Source organism: Pseudomyrmex gracilis, unplaced genomic scaffold, assembly GCF_002006095.1.
Source record: "Pseudomyrmex gracilis isolate BER0280 unplaced genomic scaffold, ASM200609v1 scaffold_72, whole genome shotgun sequence".
NCBI classification, from domain to species: Eukaryota; Metazoa; Arthropoda; class Insecta; order Hymenoptera; family Formicidae; genus Pseudomyrmex; species Pseudomyrmex gracilis.
This window is the reverse complement of record NW_018020656.1, coordinates 298,054-322,763: the sequence shown is the minus strand read 5'-3', so window position 1 is coordinate 322,763 and position 24,710 is coordinate 298,054. Positions and strand designations below refer to the sequence as shown.

At 36.3% G+C, this 24,710-nt stretch overlaps 3 protein-coding genes across 10 annotated transcripts; 1 reads left to right on the top strand and 2 right to left on the bottom strand.

The window, feature by feature from the left end:
• The first annotated feature begins 317 nt into the window (after positions 1-317).
• On the top strand, positions 318-13,858 carry LOC109854699. 5 transcript variants are annotated; one of them, XM_020428063.1, is made up of 15 exons: positions 318-420; positions 552-861; positions 1,881-1,999; positions 2,119-2,252; positions 2,477-2,588; positions 2,692-2,895; positions 3,027-3,130; positions 3,247-3,379; positions 3,485-3,748; positions 3,867-4,086; positions 4,173-4,521; positions 4,717-4,876; positions 5,242-5,491; positions 5,623-5,670; positions 10,963-13,858. In XM_020428063.1, the coding sequence occupies exons 2-15, from the start codon at positions 747-749 to the stop codon at positions 13,128-13,130; spliced, it is 4,380 nt and encodes a 1,459-aa protein (XP_020283652.1). In that variant the 5' UTR covers positions 318-420; positions 552-746; the 3' UTR covers positions 13,131-13,858. The 5 variants fall into 5 exon arrangements, with proteins under 5 accessions (XP_020283652.1, XP_020283653.1, XP_020283657.1 ...); XM_020428064.1 differs by lacking the exon at positions 318-420 and having other exon boundaries at positions 628-861; positions 4,717-4,867; XM_020428067.1 differs by lacking the exon at positions 318-420 and having other exon boundaries at positions 629-861; positions 4,738-4,876.
• Positions 13,859-15,510: 1,652 nt separating this feature from the next.
• LOC109854709 lies at positions 15,511-21,655 on the bottom strand. 4 transcript variants are annotated; one of them, XM_020428105.1, is made up of 5 exons: positions 21,468-21,655; positions 19,803-20,164; positions 17,976-18,530; positions 17,552-17,759; positions 15,511-17,414 (listed from the first exon to the last, which is right to left on the bottom strand). In XM_020428105.1, the coding sequence occupies exons 3-5, from the start codon at positions 18,314-18,316 to the stop codon at positions 17,178-17,180; spliced, it is 786 nt and encodes a 261-aa protein (XP_020283694.1). In that variant the 5' UTR covers positions 18,317-18,530; positions 19,803-20,164; positions 21,468-21,655; the 3' UTR covers positions 15,511-17,177. The 4 variants fall into 4 exon arrangements, with proteins under 4 accessions (XP_020283694.1, XP_020283695.1, XP_020283693.1 ...); XM_020428106.1 differs by having other exon boundaries at positions 19,803-19,982; XM_020428104.1 differs by lacking the exon at positions 19,803-20,164.
• Positions 21,656-21,941: 286 nt separating this feature from the next.
• Positions 21,942-24,445, bottom strand: LOC109854711 (mitochondrial import inner membrane translocase subunit Tim23). Its single transcript, XM_020428108.1, has 5 exons — positions 24,262-24,445; positions 23,489-23,738; positions 23,230-23,399; positions 23,013-23,138; positions 21,942-22,164 (listed from the first exon to the last, which is right to left on the bottom strand). Exons 1-4 carry the CDS (start codon positions 24,335-24,337, stop codon positions 23,017-23,019), a joined length of 618 nt encoding a protein of 205 aa, XP_020283697.1. The 5' UTR covers positions 24,338-24,445; the 3' UTR covers positions 21,942-22,164; positions 23,013-23,016.
• Between the last annotated feature and the right edge of the window lie 265 nt (positions 24,446-24,710).

The following is a 24,710-nucleotide window of genomic DNA, read 5'->3' as shown; positions in this document are numbered from 1 at the left end:
GTTACAAATCGTTTTACGTCGCGTGACATCACAAACTGTGTGTTTGTAATCAAAATAGAAAAGTCGCAAAACGTTTCACGATGATCCACGTGTCGCTAACGTGAACTACGCGAACCGATTTCGTTTGGATGTTTTGCCGTCGGTTGATAAGACGCGTCGGTTGCCTTCTGGAAAAAAATCCCCGTGACGCGGCGCCACAACAGTCGGACGAGAACACCAACCAACGGACGATTTGACATTCGGCCGGAAGTAGTGCACATATGTTTCCGACGTCGCCGCTGCGGAGGCGCGACTGCGCAGTTGTCCACGGCCTGAATGTGTCGACCCGAGGAGCTGCCGAGAGAGGAGCGGCGGAATGATGTATGATACGCGTTGACGACTGTTATCATGACCACCACCGTGGCGATTTCCCTCGGTTAGGTACGTCGGGGTCGATTTAACGCGTGACGAGATCGCGCCGCGCAACGTAGTCCGTTGCTACCGGGAATCGGGGGAACGGTGCGTTCTCTCTCTATCTCTCTATCTCTATCTTTCTCTCTTCTCTGGAGAAGGAGAGGAGATCCGATCGAGAGAGCGCCGCGCCAGATCGCGCCGTGCCACCGTTATCGTACCGTGCCGTGCCGTTCCGGAGGAGGCGGTGATCGGCGGTGATCGGCGGTGATCAGCGAAGGAGCAGCCGGAGCGGAGCGGAGCGCGAGGGGCCTTATGTCAAGTCGGCGACGACGACGAGGACGAAGCGCGTCAACATGAAGAAGTTGTTTTCTAAGATCGACAACACGTCGAAGGAGCCCAACAGTTATCTGGGCAAGGTGTTCCTGGTGGGCCGTCACTCGGTCACCGTCGAAGAGGTTTTGGCGGAAGGTGCGTAATGATTGTTATTTGTTTTTATTTTATTTTTTTACTAACATCTGCGTGTCATTTTCTCCTCTACTTTGCGAAGGGCCTGTTTAGGAGCGTAGCAATAAATGTCTCGCTCTCTCTTCTTCTCTCTCTCTCTCTCTCTCTCTCTCTCTTTTTCTCCTTCTCCTTCTCCGTCTTATTCCGCTCCAACCTTGCCGCGCAGTCCTCCCGCCCCCACCTGTCTATTCCGCTTTTTTTCTTTTCCGTTCGAACGACCGCCCGCGCGTTTCTTGTACGTGAAATTATCGTTCTTCGCGAGATCATCTCGTCGTGCGCCGTTTAACTCGGTCGAGTGTACGTACACGCAAGATTTGCTGGTGCCGACGAGTACCAGTCCGTGTGCAATTCTGTCTGCACTCGTGCGATATTTGTAAACAGGCTCATTAACTCTCCCTCGGAAGCTTTATCTATTGATTGTGAGGTATATTGTTGTGCATGTCCCACATACGCGTAGCCGAGAAATTTGTTGATATTCTTAAACAATAAGATGTTTTTTTTTTTTTTTTTCATTTTTAACTGCAATTTTTGCGACTAATCATATTATACACGTACTTCCAAATGTGATTCATAATCGCTTCACACATACACACAGGATATCCGATTATCAAGTGTTATTACACGTATTAGAGCTGATAGCTTGCTTAATTGGCGCACTTTGAGACACCGAAATAATGATAAATTGTTTTTTTTTTGAATACAGCAATATAGCGGAGAAAGAAAAACTGAGTGTTATTTTCTACATCACCAAGTGCGATAATCGTGATTCATATTGTAATTGTATCTATGTCAGATTATCGGTGTGTGGCATGTGTTGTGCGGTAATTTTGGAACTTGTTAAGTTTTGATTTTTAACACACTTGTTTGACTCAATTACGTACATGATTAATATCGCTCTAATGGATATTAATCTCTCTGAGTGAATAAATTTGAATTTTTTTCTGGATTATATATAAATTTCTCATACTACAATTGTTTTACAGGAGGATTTGCCATTGTATTTTTGGTCAAGGGTTCGGGTGGTGGGCGATATGCGCTCAAACGGATGTACGTCAACAATGAACATGATCTCAACGTGTGCAAGAGAGAAATCCAAATTGCTGTTAGTAATCTAATTAAATATTAAAGCAATCACACACACACAATAATGTGTTTCTTTATATTATGTGAATCCACATGATATTTCTTGTGTAAACTCGAATGAAATACTTCTGTTTGTAGAGCAACTTGAGCGGTCATAAAAATATCATAGGCTATGTAGATAGTAGCATAACTCATACTGGTGGAGGAGTACACGAACTTCTACTTCTGATGCCTTATTGTAAATCCCAAGTTCTTCAAATGATGAATAACAGGTAAATAATAGTTGTGTTTATACGCTTCTTTCTTTTTTGTTACATATATGTATTATTTATTTATTTATTTTTATATTCATCCGTGTTTATATATACTCACACATGTGTATTTATATTTAGATACGTTTATGTATGTTAATTTATGCACAATTAATATTCTCAATGTTCAATGATTGCGAAATCTTTGAATTTATAGCATTTATTAGCTTTGTTTTTGTTTATAGGTTGCAAACAGGTTTCACTGAGGCAGAAGTTCTGCAAATTTTTTGTGATGTATGCGAAGCAGTGTCTCGATTGCATCATTGTCAAACTCCTATAATTCACAGAGATCTCAAGGTGAGCTGTCTAATGACTGTTATGTAATATACGTCGTCGCGCGTGCAAATACACACGCCTGGAGTGAACTATATTTAATCATCATTTAATTGTCTTATCATAGGTTGAAAATATACTGCTCGCCGACAACGGTCATTATGTTCTGTGCGACTTCGGATCTGCGACGGGAAAAATTCTCAATCCCAGCGTTCACGGCGCCACGATAGTCGAGGAGGAAATAAAGAAATACACCACGTTAAGTTACAGAGCGCCCGAAATGGTCGATATGTATTGCGGAAAACCTATCACCACGAAAGCGGACATATGGGTACGTATATAGCGTTATATTATATTTAACAGTTTGAACTTAACACAATCATGAATCAAGCTAAGATAAATCTCAACGGAATTATGCAGGTATATTTTTTTTTTTTTTTATATTGAATTTCTGCTTTTCAGGCTTTGGGATGTCTTCTGTATAAACTTTGCTTTTTTACATTACCGTTCGGCGAGAGCACGCTTGCTATACAGTCGGGAAATTTTACAATACCAGATAATTCAAGGTATATAAAAAATATACGGTTTATGTAAATATATATTTTTTAATTGTTAATCATTTAACAAATAAGGAATAATATTACGGGATAATATTGGTCAGTAAAACGGTCTGATGTTGCAGATATAGCAAAGCTCTCCATTGCTTAATTCGATACATGCTTGAGCCAGATCCCGATCTACGTCCTGATATCTATCAAGTTTCCGCTGTGGCTTTTCAAATTCAAGGCAAAGAGTGTCCTGTGCAAAACCTACATGTATGTGATTTACTATAAATCTTCGGTTCTCTATGAAACGTGTATGATAGTTACATATCTGAGATTTCTTATAATTTGTTTCGCATTGGATTTATATTTTAACAGAAAGTCCCGACACCAACAATCGAATCCTTACCGTGTCCGCTCATGGAATCCGAGAATGTTAAAAGATCGACATCTGTGAAAACTCCAAAGCCGGCGCCTTTAGCGACGCCAGTTGAAGGCACATCGGTGACGCCTAGGCAGAGACCGAAAGGACAAGCTGTCAGCACAGGACCGATCAGTTTGAGCGGTCAAATCGTCGGTCAAATATCAGGCCAAGGAAATCAGACGCAAACTACGCCAGGAAATTCTATTCCTTACACTCAAGTAAAGCTAATAAATAAATAATCATAATTGCAGTTTGTTTTAGAAAAAATATATGAACTTTTTTCTAGCAAATTTCTCATTAACATTCTGGTAATATAATAATTTTTCGTTTTGTCAGGTATCGCCGCAGATTTGCACTCCCAGTCAGAATGTTCCCTTCAGCCAGCCACAAGGACAACCGTCGCAAAGCCCGATGATCAGTCACTCTCCTCTAACTCAACAGTCTCCCGTGACTGTGCAAGACAAAAGCGCGTTTTATTTCGACTCGAGGCAACATGATGCAAGAGCAACGACAAACGTGAACGAACAAAATTTGGAGGCCTTGTTCCCGCCATCAGGTAATGTAAACAGCACTTTGTCCAAACTTAAAAAAAATAAATGCAACACGTAATAAAACGTAATTAAGTTTTTTGTGTTTTTACAGGATATCCAGATCCATTTAAGGATGATGCAAGAGCGATGCCGCCACCTGCCAAGATACCACCTCCCGTTGCTCCTAAACCCGGCAAAATCCTTTCGAAGTTATCTAATCCTAGTTACACACCGTCATCGAAATATCCACCAGTTGCTTCTTTACCATCAAAATTATCAATTCCGTCGGGGCCTAACAAAGCGACTCCATCGACCGTGACACCACCAGCTCTACCGAAACCGGTTAACAAAACTGAGAGTTTAAGTCAAAACATAAGTTCAAGCATATCTCCTCCCGACAGTCCGACATTGTCATCCTCGCGACACCGGAGGAACGTCAGTGACACGAGTGCTTTCAATAAGTAAGCCTGTTTGCTATTCAAATTTATGTGCCCGTTTCTATTGTATTTGTACATGTGAAGTTGTTTACACTCTCGTAATATTTAAATATTTGCTCTTTCTTTTCACAATTGTCGACATACAGGAAAGTTAAAAAAAGATTTAAATCTACGCACGCAAATCTTTTTTGTCAAAATATGTTTTTATTTATATTACAGTGGCCATTTCGATGTTCACAGAGCGTTTGCGACCGAAACCACCCAGTTTTTAGCGCCATACGAGGCTTCAGTCAAACCACGTGTCGACGACACAACCACACCTCCGGAACTACCAGATATAAGGCCTTGTATAGCAACTAGTGCCTCGCATGTACGTGTTGTAAGTAGACGAAGCGCACAATTATTATTTATTTTTATTTTTTGTTAACATTTAATTTTTTTTTCTTTACTATTCAAATCATGTTTTATGACCTTTATTTTTTCATTCTTATACGTTATTGATTAAAATCATGTCTTTATTTATATACATCACAAAACAAAAGAAATAACAAAAACCCAACAGAACTTTTTTTTTATAATCATAGAAAAAACTAAGATTTTTATGTTTTATGTTTACAATTTGATTTCTTCATGTCTTTGTACGATTGTATATTATTTTATGCACTGCACATTACTTTTAGCAATTGTTAGGATATTGCGAGTTTTGTTCAGAAACACTTAATACTTAAAGATTTGTTTTATCAGGGCGAACTTTCAAGCCTAATGGGATCAGAGGGAAAATCATTGAGTTCGGACGTAGCCGCGTGGAATCCGTTCGAGGATGTACAGCCTTTCAATCAGTTGACGGAAGATCATATCTTCGGTGCTGAATTCGACAAGATAAGAAGAGGAAGCAATACCAGTATCAGCGGAGTGAAGAGCCGCGAAAGCCTTGTTATGACATATACAGAGTTACCGGAAGATCCCTTTGAATCTGCACCATTTAGCCTGCCAAGTAAGTCTTCATATTGAGATTTCATGTTGGTTTCGTAATGTGTGTGGTGACTAAAATAATCGTTTTTATGTAGTCGAAACGTTATAACATTTATAAATATCTTGATTGATCGTTTCTTATTTCTTTCTCAGCAGGGAAAAAGAATAAAATTGGATCAAAGACTGCTGCTATTGCTGGAGGTAATGCATAAACTCCTTCTTACACATCACACTGTCCTTCATCATCTCTATTCCACTTGCTCTTATATTGATCTATATTAATCTGTACTTGTTTACAAGCTATTCGCTTGCTGTCTTTAAAACTTAATTTTCTCACTTTTGCCAAATTGTCGCTACACACGAGATTTTTAACAAACCGTTGTCTTTTGCCATTAACGAGTCTCAGGTATACCAAAGAACTTCGCCCACCCGTAAATTCGGTACTTAATTCACCGAACGATAAGTTGTTAAGAGTGCAAAGCAGTTCGCTTAATTAAACAAAAAAAAAAAAAAAAAAAAAAAAAGAAAGATATTTATTTTCTTTAATACGTGTGTATAGTTACATGTAGATTTTTTATAGAAATATTAAGATGCGTATATTGTTGAACTTCTTTATATATATCGGTGAATATATATATATGTAAAGTTGTATAGACTGATGTATAGATATTATTGCAACTCAATTGTTTGATTTGCGAGCAGTTTATTGCTAGTTAACTTAGTCCCACGTGTGTTAAAACTCGTAATGAGAAAATACGGAGTGCCTCTTGATAATCTTATAAAGATTAAAACGATAGAAGTGACTTTGGTATACTAAGAGACTTTTTTTATTTCTGAAATTATATCTTACTCGAGCTTTACGTAAGAACGTAAATATTTTCATATGTAAAAGATACTTTTGACTTTTTTTTTAATAACTATATACGGAACATCACATTTTGTTTTGCTTAGGGTAACAAAACTTTAACTAGGTAGTTGTTTTTATTCTATTGTTCTACATGACACTTGCTTTTTTTATATTTGACAAAAAATAATTTAGTATAAAAAGGGAGTTAATATAAAAAGAAAGACTACATCTCGAATCGCGAGATGTACAAGTTATCAAGCAAAGATGAATTACATCTTTGTGTATCTGATCTGTATGCTTGAACATACAGGTCAGAATTAAATATTTTTATTTTAAATTTTGAAAATTTTATGTTTTGAATTGAAGATTATAATACGATTGTTTCTAATTTTATTGGATTTGCTTATTTTCTCTGTTATATTGACTACTTCTGATTAGTATCACAAATTCTTTAACGAATATAGTTATTTATAAATATATTTATAAATAGCAATATATTTGTACATGTTTGTGGACAATATAGATATAGACAAAAATATGCTGAAACAATAATTACATATCAGCATATTATTATATTTTTTGCACTTCCATAATTCATAAATTTCAAGTTTTATTGATAGGCAAGTTAACGAAAAAAACAACGTAAAATGTGAAAAAAAAAACAAAAGTTCATAAAACTAAAATGGTAACGTTGTGCTGTCTTGATATAATTAGTGATATTTATGAAACTTGCTTTGTGATATATAAAATAATTACCGGTGATATGTATAAATATTGGTCATACTGGATGTGTTGCATTCTGCTGTATTGAATATTTGATTTACAACAAACATGATTCTCCTGTTTTCAATGCGCATATACGGTGTAAATAATGTAAAAATTACATATATGTGTAAATAATTTCAAATCCTGGGTATTTACTGTCATTTAATTTTTTTGCCAAAGATATGTGATAATTGTTTGTTCACCGAACAAATGTCGATGTACACGAACAAAAAATGAAACGTCTTTGACCAATGAGTTTCAGAAATGTAGTGCGCGCTCGTTATTTTTGAACAAATTTATATTATATTAAATATATAATATATAGAGTAGATATAGTTGCACAACTACTTATCGAAGTAGATCTCTTTCTTTTTATATATCGTCTAATATAATATCATTTACAAAAGTGATAATTCAATCATATCTTTGTTGTTAATTAATGATATGTACATATGTATACATATGATACGTGATTCATCTAAATTTCTTCGTGCTTAAACAATATGTTTAACGAAATGTTCACAAATATGATAAAATATTTTTTACGTAAATATACTTTTGTTAAGACCTGCTTCAGAATACTCTGTTACTGTGACTCGATGAAGACGAGCAGAATAAACCTTATTTGTTAGTACGTCTCTGCGAAGAAAAAAGCAATTGTGATGCAAATCTGCTCAGTTGTGCTCAATTGTGCGAAAGAGATGACAAAGCATTAACCAGTGACTTGCATATATATTGACTTCTACTTATCTCAAAAATAGTAAAAGAATTACGGAGCGTAAGAATAATACATCGAATACACATTTAGGTTCGAAATAAATGGTGCATACTGATTATGTTGTAACAAAGTGTAATTGTACTGGATATATTGTTGAAACATCTGATAATATCATGAACTATATATGATAGGAAATTTTGTCTTTAACTTTAGACGTTCCTATGGTACGTAGTGCACAAAAGCAGGATTAGCTTTTATTTTTAGCGTTTCCTTACGAGTTAGTTGATATATCGATAAAAGGAGCAAATTACACGTATATATATATAAATATATATATAAATATAAAAAAATGAAAATATATATATGTATACAATACAATTATATATATATATATATAAAAACGTTATGGTATATATTATGTGATATACAAAAGTTTAGGTATATACACACTATTTTGTCCTACTCGTATATACGTGCAAACGTATTGTATGTTACAATTGTATTATACAACGTTACAAAAAAAAGAATGTGGGAAGAATAGGTTTCGATGCAAGAATTTTCACAAAAATAACACAAATGTGATTAACACAAGGCAATATAAGGAATGAAATTGAATGTTGCGGTGTGTTTAAAGGGGGGTAAACTTACATGGGGGATACGCGACGGTTTATTTTTATCAGTATAAACCTTTCCTTCTCACAAAACGATGACTCTCTGCGCGATGCGTGAACATATACATATATACATACAGAAACATACACACATAAGGTTCATTAAAACTGCTAAGATTGTATCTTCCACTCGCGCAATGGTAATACTACAGTGACTTGGCAAAATGGTATTTTTGCAAGCAATTTTTTGTTTTTCTTGCTTGTTTCCTTCTCGTTCATTTCTTTCGACTTCACCTGTTTCTTTTTTCTTACGTTTCCCTCATTGTCTCCTGTAAAAGGATTTCATTGTTACATATTGCTTTTACACTTACTAATTTGGGATTTTCTTTGGTGTAACTATTATTTTTCTGTGCGCACTTATACATATGTATTTGGCTCGTATAAAATTTTAGATAAAACAATGTAACTTGGTATTTATATGCACATATCTGTAATTGTTTTTTCCGTTTTCCTCTGTCTCTTTCTCTCCTTTTACAGAAGAAATTATATTAAAAAAAAATAATATCACCAAATTGTCGTATTTCAAAAAGCGCAGAAACAATTGGTATTTGTACTTTTTCATAAACGTGACAACTCTCTCCTGTCTCTACAATGTAACGAAACGTACATGTATAGTAATGAATCATTTGTATGTATATACTTGTTACTCCGTTTAATAGAATAATTCTCAACGGAGTAACTTTTTCTTTTCTATACAATAGTGTACAGCAAGGAGTAGAAAATATCAATAACAATATGTCTTTAAATTGCGTTGTGAAATATCGTGCAAAGTAAGCAGTTCAAGATATTGTTTTTTATTTATTTATTTTTTTTTTTTTGCACTAGTAGTATTACCAGAACCGCTGTTAATGTTGATTCTATCCTGAGCGTGTGTAAGTATCGTAAAAGTCCTTGAGGGCAAGGTGGAAACAATGACGATTGATAAACGTGCTTGTTTTTTCTCCATGAGAGAAAAACTTTTTGGAAATTATATATTACACTATTACACACATCTGTCCAATGTCTGGAACAACCTAATGAGTTTGGGAGGCACAAACTTTTCTTCTTATTTCGAATAAATTTTTATCGTTTGTTTGTGAAGATCATTTTTTTTATCTTGTCCCACTTTGTTTGCCTCCCCTAGTGTCTCGAATAATACGCACTATCTCTGAGATATATCTCTCTTATAATATGGTGAGTCAGTTATATGATGTATCGTAAAAAAAACTTGTTATCTTTAATCTTTAATTTTTTATCGTCGCCGGATACAGGCATACGCACGTATCTCCTCGTGTGATCTCTGCGGTGAAAGATCTCTTATGTAAAAAAAAAAAAAAAAAAGATTTTATTTTGCGAATTTGAGAGCACTATAGGGGGCTGACAAATATCTCGGACAGTATCTTTCTTGCTGTACTAAGGTAAATAATGTTGCAGCAATAAAAATGTAAATTAGCATAACGGAGTATTTGTTTTTTTTCTGAATGCTACTGATACATAAAACGCAGCAATACTTTGTCACTTCGGTACGGATTTTTCGTTTAATTTAAAACAAAAGAATTACATTTGTGTGAGTTTTCTCTCGATGACTCGAGCTCAGAGCATTACTGCGTTTTTTGATTACTTATCCTCAATCCTCTGAATCTGATTAGGACTGTTCCAGACCAATTGGTGGTGGTACTAACATTAGCTTAAAATGTATATCTGTACATTCTCTTGTTCTTCATGTGTCGAAAAAATTCTAACATTACATTTTTCTAAAAGCTCATTTTACATCAGTGAGATTGTACGTTTAAATGCACATTACACTTGGCAAAGTGCACTGTCTGTTAGCAGACCTAATCAGATATTTCCTGTCTTTTCTTTCTCTTCTGTAATATACCAAAGCTCCTCCGTGCACATTGAGACACAATTGCTTATGTCTATAAATGGAGCTATTATATATATTAAAGTTTGAATCAATAGCAGTAAAATTTGAAATTTATAAGTATTTTGCGTAACACGTTCGTCTATTGAGAGAAAGTTAAAGAAAACAAGAGGATCAATAATTTTAAATTTAAAAATAATTTTTTATACACTAAAATATATTCTGTTTCTTTCTAATATAAAAAATAAGTAGATATTTACTTAAACATATTACCAATGTTTAACTTTTTGCACTTTGACTGGATTGCAAATTACGCGTGTAACGCCGTAACGGCGCCAGTAGAGTGTAAAGGGTTATATGTGAAAAAGCTATTGTTTAAGTTTCGACTACAGAAAATATATATTAAGCTATTGTTTAAGTTTTTTTCGTTCGATAACAACAAATATGTATTCTGTCAAAAACTTTTATATTGCATATTTTTAAAGATAAAAGAATTATAGGTAAGTATAATATGCTTCAATAATAACTGAAGTTCTCGTGTTGATTTAGTTTTGAAGTTCTATAGAGAGAACTACTTTGATAAATATAAGAAACACTTGTGTAGACTAATATTATCATTATTAACATAATGTAATGCTCTGCTTTGCAGGAAAATCAACGAACGGTAAAGCGAGAGCGCCTTTGGCACAGTGGAATTCCGGAGTTGAACACGGTAGTAATGGTTGTGGGATTGACGATGAAGCGTCCCTGATCACGGAATCCAGTCCGGTTTCGCCGCCGTTCGTTCGCGCACCGGCCGAAGATCGTTCCAAGTACGAAAAGCTGGCGTTCAACGCCGACGAAGTGTCCAGTGACAGTGACAAAGGCGCAAAAGAGGCTAAAGAACGTGCGAAGAAAGTGAAAAGAAGGCGTGTGAAGAACGTGTTGAGTCGCAAGAGGCGAGTTGCGGCAGCGCAACATGAGAATGCAGATAGCACTAACACCACAAACGTGGAGTACGAGTCGGACGACTCGATCGGCTCGGCAAGCGATCTGCGCGCGATGAACGACGAGGAAGAGGGCAACGACGGCGAGGAAAACGATGACGATGACGGCGACGACCACAGGAAGCACAGCGAGACTATTTCGGATGTGCGCACGTGCGGTAGTTCGGCGTATCATGCGGAATGCGAATCCGTGGCGACGCACGAGGACGATTACAGGACGAAGAGGCCAAGGAGACACCACTATCGCCAGCAGGAGCAGCAGTTGCCGACTATCGATGCAGATCCGATTGTCGGCCATCAGTACGGCGAGAAACCGCTACTACTGGACGACGAACTTGATCCCGAATCCAAGCCAGAACAGTCACACGGAGATCCCTTCGTCCGACTTCAGTACAGCTCGAAGCCGTTGCTATTCAACAACGGTGACAGCTCGTCTGATGACAACGACAAGTCCAAATCACTGAATGGTATCTGGAAGGTGGAAGACGACGTGTTCGCTATGGCACCCTTTCCGAGATCCAGTAGTTCGAGAAAGAGCAGCGACAGTCGTGAGAGTGAGACCAAGAACATCGATCCGAGCAGCACGAGAAATTCGCCTCACGCTTCGAATCTGGTGACGCCGATCTCCAGCTCGCCCATACCAGCGGAAGTGTTCGTAGACGTTGCGGAAAGTAAAGCGACACCGCAGCCACCGATTAAACCTGCCGTGTCTAACAAGTATTCCAAAGGTATTGTGAACAACAACAAGATTATTTACGAAGAACCATCGTCGTTTTGTCATCAATCGAATATGCAGGTCTCACCAATCAAAAGCAGTCCGCACGTGAGTATCGTAGAGGAGGAGGAAGAGGAAGAGGAGGAAGACGAGAACACTGAGAAGGATCTTTTCGGCTCTTCTCCGTTCAGTCCCAGCGGATTTACCAATCCCTTCAACAGCATTCAGTCCGGTTACGCGAGCATGGACGCGCCGACTCAGCCGATATCGACGATTCTGAGTCCAGCAGCTTCTACCTCGTACATCGACTACGTTAATCTGCAATCCCATAACGTGATGCCGGACAATTATTACGCTAGGCATTCGAATATAGTCGCGTCTACCTCGAAGTACGGCATGGTGACGGTAAACTCCGATCCGGCAGTCAGTCACGAACCTTCGAAGGATCTCTTCGGATCCATTCCGTTCGAAGAATTCGCGTCGTTGAAGATCAGTGAGCAACAACAGCGTCCGACGTCTCTGTCCCTGTCGCAGTCGCCAAATTACATAAATAATATCGCTTTGGCGACAACGTTGCCCGTTAGTAGCAGCGTCGTGCAGTCTCCAAAAAATACCGTCGTACACCTGACACCCACACCATCGACGTTGCAATCGCAACCGCAGCCCACCTACACGATTCAACCAACGGCGCACACCGCCAGGATCACCGTGCACGCGGTCAACAGCGTCTCCAAGGTGGATATCACGTCTGACATAATATCACCCATGTCGCCCGAGCCTCTGGTCGCGGACGACGACACGCCGAAACACAACAAGAAGGATAAGTCCAAATCGGACAAGTCCAAGTATCACCTGATCAACGAGAATCACGGCGACATCGTCAACGTGAAGACGTCTCACAAGACCAAATCGGTGATTCACAAGAAGACACCGAAAGGAAAGAAGAGCAGCGCCGCGACCGCTGGTTTCAGCAACATGAGCTTCGAGGACTTTCCGAGCGACGAGAACGAGGAGAGACAAGCGGGACGGACGAAGGCGGCACCGTTTGAGGTAATACGCGAAGTGTCGGAGAAGCGATTTGGATCGTTGAAGAGGCGAAGCAATCTCTTCACTTGAAACAAGGTGGTTTTTGTTAAGCATTAGGTAACACAAAGTTATGAACATGCAGGAATAGCCGACTCACTCGCAAATCGTACACAGAGAGATGTATTAGATATGTCTCTCAATGAAATGAAGTTCAATGAGCTGATGGAGATAACACACAGCTAGAATAGTGGGGACAAAAAACAAGCCCCCAGTATCAAGTTAACATACTCCTCTGCAAATACCTCTTTATACACTGTATGAGCCCGCTAATGTCGAAGGAAACACAGCAGCCTTGCTGCTGGACATTGGCTTGGGCTATTTTTCCACTCTCTTTATTACTTCTTTTATGATGCTTGACGATAGCTGACGAAGAAGATTCGTTTCAGCGACTAGTGAGCCACGAACGACGACTAACAATAAGAGAAAATCTCGTGATTGTGGACACACACTAATTACCCGGCGAAACATCCGCAGTTTTTCTGAACGATTAGAATTTTATTGTATGAAAATACGCACATGTGTTAATATCATACAAAATATTAATCTCGTTCAAAAAACAAGTAAAATCTCTCAACCGGAAATCTAATGATACAGGTTGTGCCGTAACATGTTACGATTTGCCTTTCGATTTTGATTATCAGTTTGTCAACAGAGTGAAATTCCGAGTGATAGTCCGTTTTGCATTACTTGTTTTCTTTATGAAATACGCGTTTGTAAAAAAATGTAATATAAAGAGATGCATAATTTATTTAAAATAAGTTTTTCAAAGATTATATATATATATATATATGTATATATATATATATAACCTTAAGTTATATGTATATACACATACATACTCATGTGTATACATGTAACGAATACTATTCCATTCTTCCATAAATTATTGTAATTATATTGCAATTATTATCGTATTACATTAGATAATCAGAAGTTTGCTGTGCTTTTCAGGTAATATATAAACTACTTGCTTTTAAATTTAAACAAACATCATATGAAAACTGATTTGTATTATACATCAGTATTTCTTTATTTGAACATATTATAAAACTATATGAATCCGTGCATTTATAAAACATACAGAAATGAGCACCAGAGGAATACTTGTTGTGTTTTCGTATACTTGTATATTTTTTTACAAACGTTGATAATGTGATGTGATAGCAGCAATTAGCTGCGTACGTTTATATCAGAAGGCATACAGCAAATATATTTATATGTGTATATATGTCTTATTCTGATGAGACGCGTGGGTCGTGTATAAAGCGTGATTTACACCACAGTTGGAAAGTATTAATTCATGTACTACCATTTTTTAATTACTTTTTTGCATTTTTAGAAGATTTACACCAGACACCAGACAAGTAGCGATAAGAAATTGATGAAAAAGAAAAAAACAAACAAAAAAGACACTACGTTAAAAAAAAAAATCTGATGTTTGCGGAGAGAGAAAAGACAGAGGAGAGGCAAAAAAAACAAAAAAAAGGAAAAGTTAAAATGGAAACGTTTTTTTCAACAACAATGTTTTAACACACGTGAGAAAAAAACCAGGTTGTGAAACTTGGCAGCTTGATACCAAAAATGATTAAAGAAATAAGTAGAGAAAGCTCGTGCATCTATTTTTGCAGCTAAATCTTTTCACTACGTTTGTACTTTACAAAAAAATTTGTAGATTTCTATTAGTACAATCTATACCAGTTCTTATACAAAGCAATTTTTCTAAGAAAAAGTTCTCTATCTATATATGTATATATATATATATATATATACATATATATATATACACGTATATAAACATCATGTATGATGTTTATATATACATATATATATACATATATATATATATATATATATGTATATAAACATCATACATGTATATATATATAAAAAAAACTGTACTTGTAAACAAACACAATTTATTATTGTAAGTTTTAGTATTGAAGAGAGGCACTTTTGTATTTGTGCTGTCTCTTGGTGAAAAGGTATTCTTTGCAAAGATCAAAGTGTAGCTTTGACGGTAATCGAGAGATCACAAGGGCGCAGGTAATAGCAAAACGTGATTTATATAACAATAATTTTTGCGAAGAAGCGAGAGCAAGGAAAAACAGTGTTTGTCTAAATAATTAGCCTTATAATGTAAGACTGACTTGTTGTTTAACAGTCTCGACTAAATTATGTGTGTAAGATGACCAAGTGTCTCGTTTGTAAACGATTGTTTATATATTCTTCAACGATTTATGATTTGTATATTTAAATTAGATCGAAATTAACGATGTGATGCTTGTCTATTGCGATCGAGACTGTTAAACAAAAAAAAAAACACGTACGAACAGTACGAAAAACGATATACTACGCATGTAAAACATCATTAGTGTAGAAATAACTTTTTACTTGATAGTATTCATTTGTATTATCAGTCTAATGTATTTAAAAAAAAAAGCAACAAAGAAATTATTCAATCACTTGAGCGAATAATTTAAAAAATTTTAGGTATTTTGTTATTAATCACCGTGTACTCTGCTATTATGCTGCGTCTTTTGTATCGACAGTCTACAGGGCAGGATCTAGTTCAATGTAAAAAAAACAAAAAAAAAACAAAAAACAAAAAAAACAGATGTGACAATATATTATAAAACTGTTTGTAATCTACGTGTTTTTATGCACACGCATATTATATATATATACATATAATATAAAAATGTAACATAATGTGTAGATACTAGCTCGTATGTTTTAGGTGCCTTCCTTTATAGCGTTCAAGCTTGCAAGTCTTTATTATATATCGTGTAGTATAAAAGCTAAAAACAAAAAACAAAAAAAAACAAAAAAAAACTAGTATTAGTACATGATAAACAGAGTCAATTGTATTTGTACATGTAAGGGATTTTAGTGTATCTGAAAGTTGTTTTCAGTTTTAGTTCCTATATTTTAACGGTGAGAAGTATGTAATTTGTGAAAAGTGATCTTTTTTTCGACGCCGTTTACCCGCAAAAAGTTGAGGCAATTTGCGAACGAAAATGTGACGTGAAATTTCATCTGTCCGTCAAGATCCGACGAAATGATAAATACGACTTGGACATAATTTATTTGAACATAAAAAAACAAAGAGAATCGTCGTTTACTCTAAGTGTAAAAATACTCTCTCTACCACCCCCCGGTGCATCTTGTATAAAATAGAGCGAAATCCTGAGAAATGTCGAGCATTTTTTTTTAATTTAACGTCTTAAGGATGCGTTGAAACATTCCTTTTTCGAATCTTTATATGTATTTTCTTATTTATTATTGTTGGTTTAAAATGTTTCTTGTTTTCTCTTTTATGTATACATAGAAGAATTAAAAAAAAAAAAAAAAAAAAAAAACAAATAATAATAACAATACCACGAACAGTTTTACTGATGCTTCGCTATAGCTCATACTTAAGTGTCATCACTGCCTGCAGTAATAGGTGTTACAGTATTTTTCTCTTCATCAATTGTTTTCATTACTTCTGTTATCTACGAACGATTGTTAACACACACACACACACACACACACACGTGAAGTGCAACTGTCGTGATTTCGACAATTAATAAATGTAAAAAAAAATCGTGCGTTTGTTTACACACATCACAAGTTATTACATTTACGATCATCTGTTCTTTAGAACGATCATGGAAATGTGTTTCACACGCAATGTGTATGTGTAATATGGTACTTGCGAACACTATTCAAAAAAAAAAAAACAAACAAACAGAACTGTGTAAAAAGAATGCGATTAGATAGAACGCGAGAGAGGAATGCGATTATTTTCCATGGTAGCGGGTGAGTTAGTTTGCTTTTTTTCGACAGTAGGAATACGAGGAGGATATATAGTTACTGAAAGAAGACACTATCTCTGTATATATATACATACATATATATATATATATAAAAATTACATAAATAAAATATATATTATTAATAAGTATTAAATCACACGCGTCAGCACCGCGTCACGTTTCTTTTTTTGTTTTTGTTTCTAAGAAGTATCGTCACAATTTTATTTTATAAAAAACCTCTTACAGAAAAAACAAACACACGCGGGAGAGAATCAGTCACTCAGCAGCAGCAACAGCAGAATTTCTCTCCTAAATTGTGCAGCCTCTTTCTCGCCATGATAAAGTTTATCGTGCACGCGCAAAGCCAGGCGAAGAAGTTGAACCAACTCGTGGTGATCGCGAGCTGAAGCGCGATCCCCGTATTGATCTCGCTGCCGCGAACCCAGTTGTTGGTGTCCGGGTGGAGATAGTCCATAAAATCGAAAATCGCGCCGCACGCAAGTCTATTGTGAATCACCTGTTCGATATAAAATTAATGGAATTATTACTAGGTTGTTTCTAGGTTTTCAAGAAATATTGAAACATCTCATATGTTGTATAAATAATATAAAATTCGCATGTTATTTAAGAAAAAAAAAAGATGCTTTTTTTTACTTGAATTTCGCGACCTCTCGAGCCCAAGACCTCAACGAGATTCCGTCTGTACTGGTCGCAAGTTCTGTAGTAGCCATCGGTTATTACGACCATATGAGCGAGGGACAGGCAAGAGATCAGCGCTGTGAGGAAAGCGATGGGCATCCAGTGTTTGAAAACGGCCCTTCTTTTCATCCGAACCATGACGATTTGCCCATTGAGATTATTTCTGAAAGAGGATTAACCGATGAACAAGGAAGAGGGAATGTGGAAAAGCTTATTACATCTATTTAAATGTCTCGCTTTGGGACACATTGGATACAACGGAATCTCATTTTGCGCATTGAAATTTGATATTTAAGATTTATCGTGAGATGACAATCACCGGATTGTCAGAGGAAAAAATCGAAAAGATGGTTTTTTTTTTTTTTTTTTTTTTAAGCACCTGTCGTTGCTGTACTCCTCACGGGTCATTCGTCTGGGATTGTCCAAATTCTTATTTATGCAACATCTGTACCCGTGATAACCGCCTAGACACAAAGCGATCAGAATGCCGGGTATGAGGGCGTACGAGCCGAATTGGCAAAGCCTCACGTCGCCACCCACGAATGTGCGGAACGCGTTGATCCCGTACAGTATGCAGCCGCAATCCACGCTGATGCAAGTGTCCAACGTCCATGTCCAATGCTGCCATGCAGTCACCAGCGAAATGATGGACGTGATGGACAGCAACGTGGATCCTATATACAACGTCGCTAACAGAACTTCCGCTTTCCTCGGTCTCATTATCGTGCAAAATCTGCGTTCTTGTTCTTTTTTTTTTTTTTTTTTCAGTTTAAAAAAATTACAAGAGTTTACAACGCGCGTCTGTTTGCGTCTCGTCGCGAGACGGCGGCATCGACAGCAGGCAGAACCTATGCGAAACAGCTTTCATCTCTCGCGAAGGAAATGATCTGCCGTTTATGCTTTAATGACCGTGTGCGACACAAGGTGAGTTTACCTGAAAAAATTAAAACAACAGATTTTATGAGTTTCGCCAGACGGTTTTTATTCGCGTTGTGGATACGTTAAAAAAGTGATCGAAAAATTTTTCCCTTACTCTCGTCTCAATCCCGGTGCAAATGTTTGTTTTGTAACATTTATATTAATTTCACGTATACAAATAGTTTTTTTTTGTTTACAAATCTGTCTAATTAAATTATTTGCGTCTCTATCGAACGTACGAGTATACATGTAATAAAATGCGCGCAAGAATACGAAAAGCGCGAGGATTTACGGGCGGATTGTAAAACACGTATATGCGGAATAATTCCGAATACATAAATATTTTTGTAAAGCTATTATTTCTTTATGTTCGACGCGCGCTATCGCGAACGGATCTATTTTCAGACGAATTGGCCGCCGATTTTCCGAATTTCGACCGAATCTCTCTGCGCACGCTCGAGAGATTTCCGTTCCTCGCCGCGAACTCGATAATATGTTTCTCACAAAAATTCCCGCAGTACGATAGCGTTAAAGATAACGCAAACACGATACAAGACAATGTTCGTCTTGAACTGATTGCACTCTCTGAGCAATTAATTTACGTCCGATATGTGTTGAATCAGTGCGTTGCGTATTTGTAATAAGTTCCTTGTTTTTTTTTTTTTTTTCTACGATATCGTCGGCTCTTTCATTTGACTGATATGATGATTCATATATACATATATGAAAAAATATCAAATTTACTTCGCGCAAAGCATGTGACTAATTTTGTTTCGCAATGGGTGTGTGTACGATGACTACATTACGTCAGATCGGAGATAATGTGGATCTTTTATCAATATCAATTTCATCGATTCATCGAGTAATCCATCCGCTACATCCACTAATTTTTACTATCCACAACGAGTATTGCAAATTCTCTAGAAACACATAGAAACGCAAAAAAAAAAAAAAAATAAACGGTGAGAGTCTTAAAACTCGACGTTAGAACAATCTCCCAAGCTTGTTTATGAACGTAAGAAACATGATCTGAACAAAACGATCTGCAAAATTCTAATGGTCAAAGAAGTACAAAAAAAAATGTTTACTTGGCGAGCTCATGTGTTGGCCTGGTTCTCGGCGTGAGTTGTTATGATAAGCGGGTGACGAAAACGCGCGGAAAGTGTGTTTGTACAGATCATTAATCAGATTTGAGCGTTGCAAATGCAAATAAGTGTTGAAGTATGACGTGTAGGTGAGATACATATATATATATATAGATATAGAGAGAGAGAAAGAGAGAACTTACAATTTATAACCCCCCGCGTGCACCTTGCACGCGCACCTGCGCGAGATGACGGACTGACTAAAAGGTCGACTGCACTTACGTTGATTAGAGCCGGGGATAATAAAACTCGTCGTTCTTCTTTATCTAGCCAAATATTAGCTGTGGGGGGTTGTTGGAGGAGGAGGAAACTCGGACGATGTGCTAATAAGAATTAATTAGCACCACATGTTTTTCTTTTGTATGTGGACGACGCGATGCACATCCAATCGTGTTCGAGACCGACGTTCAATAAAAAAAATCCTCTCCTTTTAGGCGCGAAGTGTGTGATTTCGTCGTAAATATACAAGACAAATAAATTTTTCCACACCGCGCGGACTTTCAAGCTGACGAAAGAAAAGAAACAGAAAACGAAGAATAATAATTTCCATCCGCGTTTCATCCAATTTTTTTTTTTTTTTCGGTTTTGTCTTTCCTTTGCGGAAAAACAATCAACAAAAGCGATTCAAAATTGACATTTCTCAAATAAAAAAAACAAAGATTAGAAAGTGCGTTAGAAATTTCCAAACTTTGTCATTTTTTTACTCTTCTTTTTTTTTTTTTCAATTTCAGCTCGAATTTTTCTTCCACTTCCGACTTTCTTTCGCCCGCTTTTGTTTTTACAGAATGCGTCGCAACGCGACGATAGCGAGTCTGAATTGTTCAGAGAAAACGTTCGTTTGGATATACAAGATCGTGATCTATCTATATCACTTAACTTTAATAATCTGAAACTCAAGTGTGTGCGCGTGTTGCTGCACGTCTTTTCGCGGATTCACGTCCGACAGCGCCGGAAGATGCGAAGAAACTACTTTCGCGCTTCCGCTGGGCTTTTTGCGCTTCGTGCAACAACACACCACGTCGATCCTCACATACACGCATGTCTTATTTAAATAAGCCATACACATTTTCGTGTACGTTCCCTCGTCTATCGTCGTGGTGTTCTACGGACGTTCGACAACGGACGGCACGGAGATCTCGCAGATATTTGATCGTCAAATATTGACTCGATATTCTCGCTTGAGTCTACGAGTCATCTCATCTGCCGTACGCAACAATATCAAAGCGCACTTTTTAATAATTAATTCTCTAATTATACAAAATAGTTATCGTGAAAATTTTCATTTAAGTTTTCCTCATTCACCTTTCGCTTGAGACATTTTTTTCATTCAGCTTATCTCTCGGTGTGATTTAATTATAAATTTTATACATACAAATAATATAAATTTTAAATATATTTCGAGATATTAATTATAATATTATATATTCATTTTATATAAATTTTTTTTTCACCTTACACGTACTCTGAATATGTCACACGTAAGATGAAACTAGGTACGTCCAATAATAAACCACGTGTGATTTGCATCTGTCGCACTTCTTTGGAAAATCTGAACGACTGTCGACTTTATATTGATAAGTGCGTTTATCAACATTTATAGTGCGACAGATAAGAAACATCGTGCGTTCTCAGGCGAATATCAGGCCACAACATTACGGTAATTTTCTCTAACTGCTTAGATACACGTGTGCGCAATGAAAAAGTCGGACTCACGCAACGAATAGAAGTCCATCCACACTAAGCTTGTAAATGTGTCATGCTAGGTATTTCGGTTATCAATTACGATACATGATGCAACACGCACTTACTTTTCGAGAAAACGAGCGTTCGACGTGGGTATCGCGCGGCTTGCGCTCATGTTAATCGGATAACGTCAAAAAGCGTATCTCTTGCGCGCTTTTTTTTATACACATCAACCACTAGCGATTATGTTAAAAACTCTCGGCACACGCGCATACATGTACGCGGCCAGATACACTCTGATCAATGACAAATCTTTATTCCTATAACGTACACGAAACCCGATAGCGAGATAAAACTAGATAAGATTATCGCGACTTCTGGCACTCGTTGTCTACACGGAAAATTAAATTATTGTTTTTATTCTCATATAAAAGCGTGTAACGCACACACGCACATATGTACATTTCTGAGTAAATCTTTACTTGCAATTAAAGGGTTGTTGTTCAATTAACAAACAAAAATAGAGATAAGTAAATACCGACTGAATAAGTAATTGAGAAGCGCGTTTACGTGTTTTGCAATAATAAACTGCAAATACATACACATGTGCAACGTTTTCGATTTATTTATTCGAAAGTATTTACACTGCTAATTTCAATAAATAATTTGTGTGTTCTAACGTCTCTTCGATAATTCATGTGTTTTTCTTTGTGTGTAATGAGATTTTGTATATACAAGATAATACACAAAGAGAGAGAGAGAACGTTAATTGTTTTGGAAATTTTTTGGTTTTTTACAGAAGAGAAGTCAAATTATATCAATCTGCAAACAAAAACAAGAAAATATATTAGAATATCGATAAATTTTAAGTAATTAGTTAGAAGTTAATATTGCAATTATATAATTACTAAGTTTATGCATTCAGGAAAGTAGATTTAACTTATATTTTTTTCTAAACTACTAGTAATTCTTCATCACATGTGCGTTTTTTGGTTGTATAATGTATAAAAAGACGAATATTTATACAATATATATTAACTAAAAGTATAGATTTCGCGTAATAAAGTTAAGGCAAAAGAGAGAAAGAGTAAGAGAGCGTGTAAGTTTAAAAATTCTAAAACTTTATACTTAGAGAAGATATTCGTTTCAAGTAAATAAAGTTTCTTTACAAAAAATGTAACATCGCTTTTCTCTCTCTCTCACTCTCTCTCTATTAAAAAATCTTAAAAAATTAAATATTTTACATAAATTACATACACACTTTGTAGCTTAGAATGTCGTTATCAGATTCTAATAAATAAACTTTATTATTTATTTTGTTTGCTAAATAATATATTTGAGATATGCGTATAGTTTTCTTCATATATTAATACAAATATAAAATATAAAATATATTTTATATTTTATATTTTATTTTTCGTCATATATTTAGTTATATAAATTGTTTATCTCTTCCAATACTAAAATTGCTTGTATATAAATACATTTCTGTAAATAATCTTTGTTATTACTCTTTGTCTTTTGTTTTAACATCACAATATTGGTAGCTTTGTCGCAATTTTATAATGGGATTTTTATAACAATTTTAACGTGAAAAAAAAACATGTAACAAGAAAATTATGTTATATTTAACTAAAAGTCTTTACTAAAACGTATATGTATATACACACACTCTTATGCCGGATGTTTATAGCCATTCATATGCGGCAACGACAATCCTCCGTTGTTCCATAAAGTATACATTACTGCAACTCCCGCGGCAATAGCGCCCGCGATACCGGCTTTTCTGATTCCAGCTGAAATGTGACATTGTTTTTGATTTATTACAAAACAGATCTAACAAACTCGATATGTACATGTGTACAAATTATTTTCTTTTTTTTGTACCAGGAGATCTGAATACCGCCGCACTAGTGGCAGCTGCGGCTACTGTGTTGAAACTGTCATCAGTGCCTCTCAACCAGGTCAATCCTATTCCGGCACAAGTGTACATTATTGTTATCACACCGAGCGAATTTGCCATACTTGCGCCACCCTTCGTAACATAATTAATCAATCTAGGAACAAAATAAAAATATGAATACACTAAGAAGTTGATATTCTTCTTTAGAATTTTAATGGCAAAAAAAAAAAAAAATATACTTACTGTGTTCTCCTGAGTTTGCCTGTTTCACCAGCAATGGATGTGGCTTTGATGCCTCTGTATAAACCCGAAGCTCCACCGATTCCAGCTCCTGCTATACATGCTGCTCCAATTTGACTAAAAGCTAACTCAAAGCGGCCTCTTTGTTTTACAGCTCCGTCGGGAAATATAAATTCGGGCTGGCTAATGGGTAGATACGACGGGTCAAAATTTAAATATGGACTAAGTGGAGCTAAACCTAGTTGTGAAGTAACTGAAAAAGATTAAAGTAGTTCAAACAATAGAATACATTAGAGATAACAAATATATTCGTAATATATTTGCAACTTAACGATTGTGGTTATTATGTATCTGTTTTTTTATATAATTCTTTCAAACATCTTTTAAACTTTACGTGGAAATAAAATGTATAGATTTTGTTAACATACATGTAGACGTTTTAAAAATAACGTAGATTTATTTTAGTACACAATTGCGCGCAATTGTACACCTCTCTGTATTAAAAAAGAAAAAAGATACCAAGTTTTCTCACTCGCGCAATAAAAGAGGTTAGGAAGCGTGTTGTGTCACGAGTCTGAATTAAATCAATAAATTATCGATTGACAAGACTTTTACATGAATAAGTGAATAACACGACAATCGACATTTTGTGAACAATTCAAGAGCTTTTTGCGCGCGTCACATTCAGAAAATCAAAAAAACCGCGATCGAAAAGTTTGCAGCAGCGGTAGCAAGAAGCACATTCAACGAAATGTTGAAAATCGTCTTTCGATTACCTGGTATATTAGTGTTACTGTATTGTCCGCTGTCACTGTCATTATTTCCGGAATTACTACGAAGATCTAAATTCATCGTGTAAAAATAATTTGAACTATCTCTTTTTTTTTTTTTTTTGGTTGGAGCACGGGGATCGGAAATAGTCGCGGAAAATCACGGAGGGCTATTGCAATGGAATGTTGCGATTGCGAGATGAGCCGTGTATAATGCGCATGCGCGACGACCACTGCAAAAACGTCGGGTTTCCAATGGACGCGCATCCAACTCGCAAAATCGACCAATCGCGTATGCGACTATAACGACGAGAGGTCGTTGCGAACGAGGCCTAAACGAAGCCCAACTTCGCATCGGATCTGGGGGTCACTGGGATTTCAGCAAGTGGCGCGTCTGTCGAATATTCGTACGTCATGACCGCAGAGTTTCCGCGGCAATGAAAGAGCTCGTACCT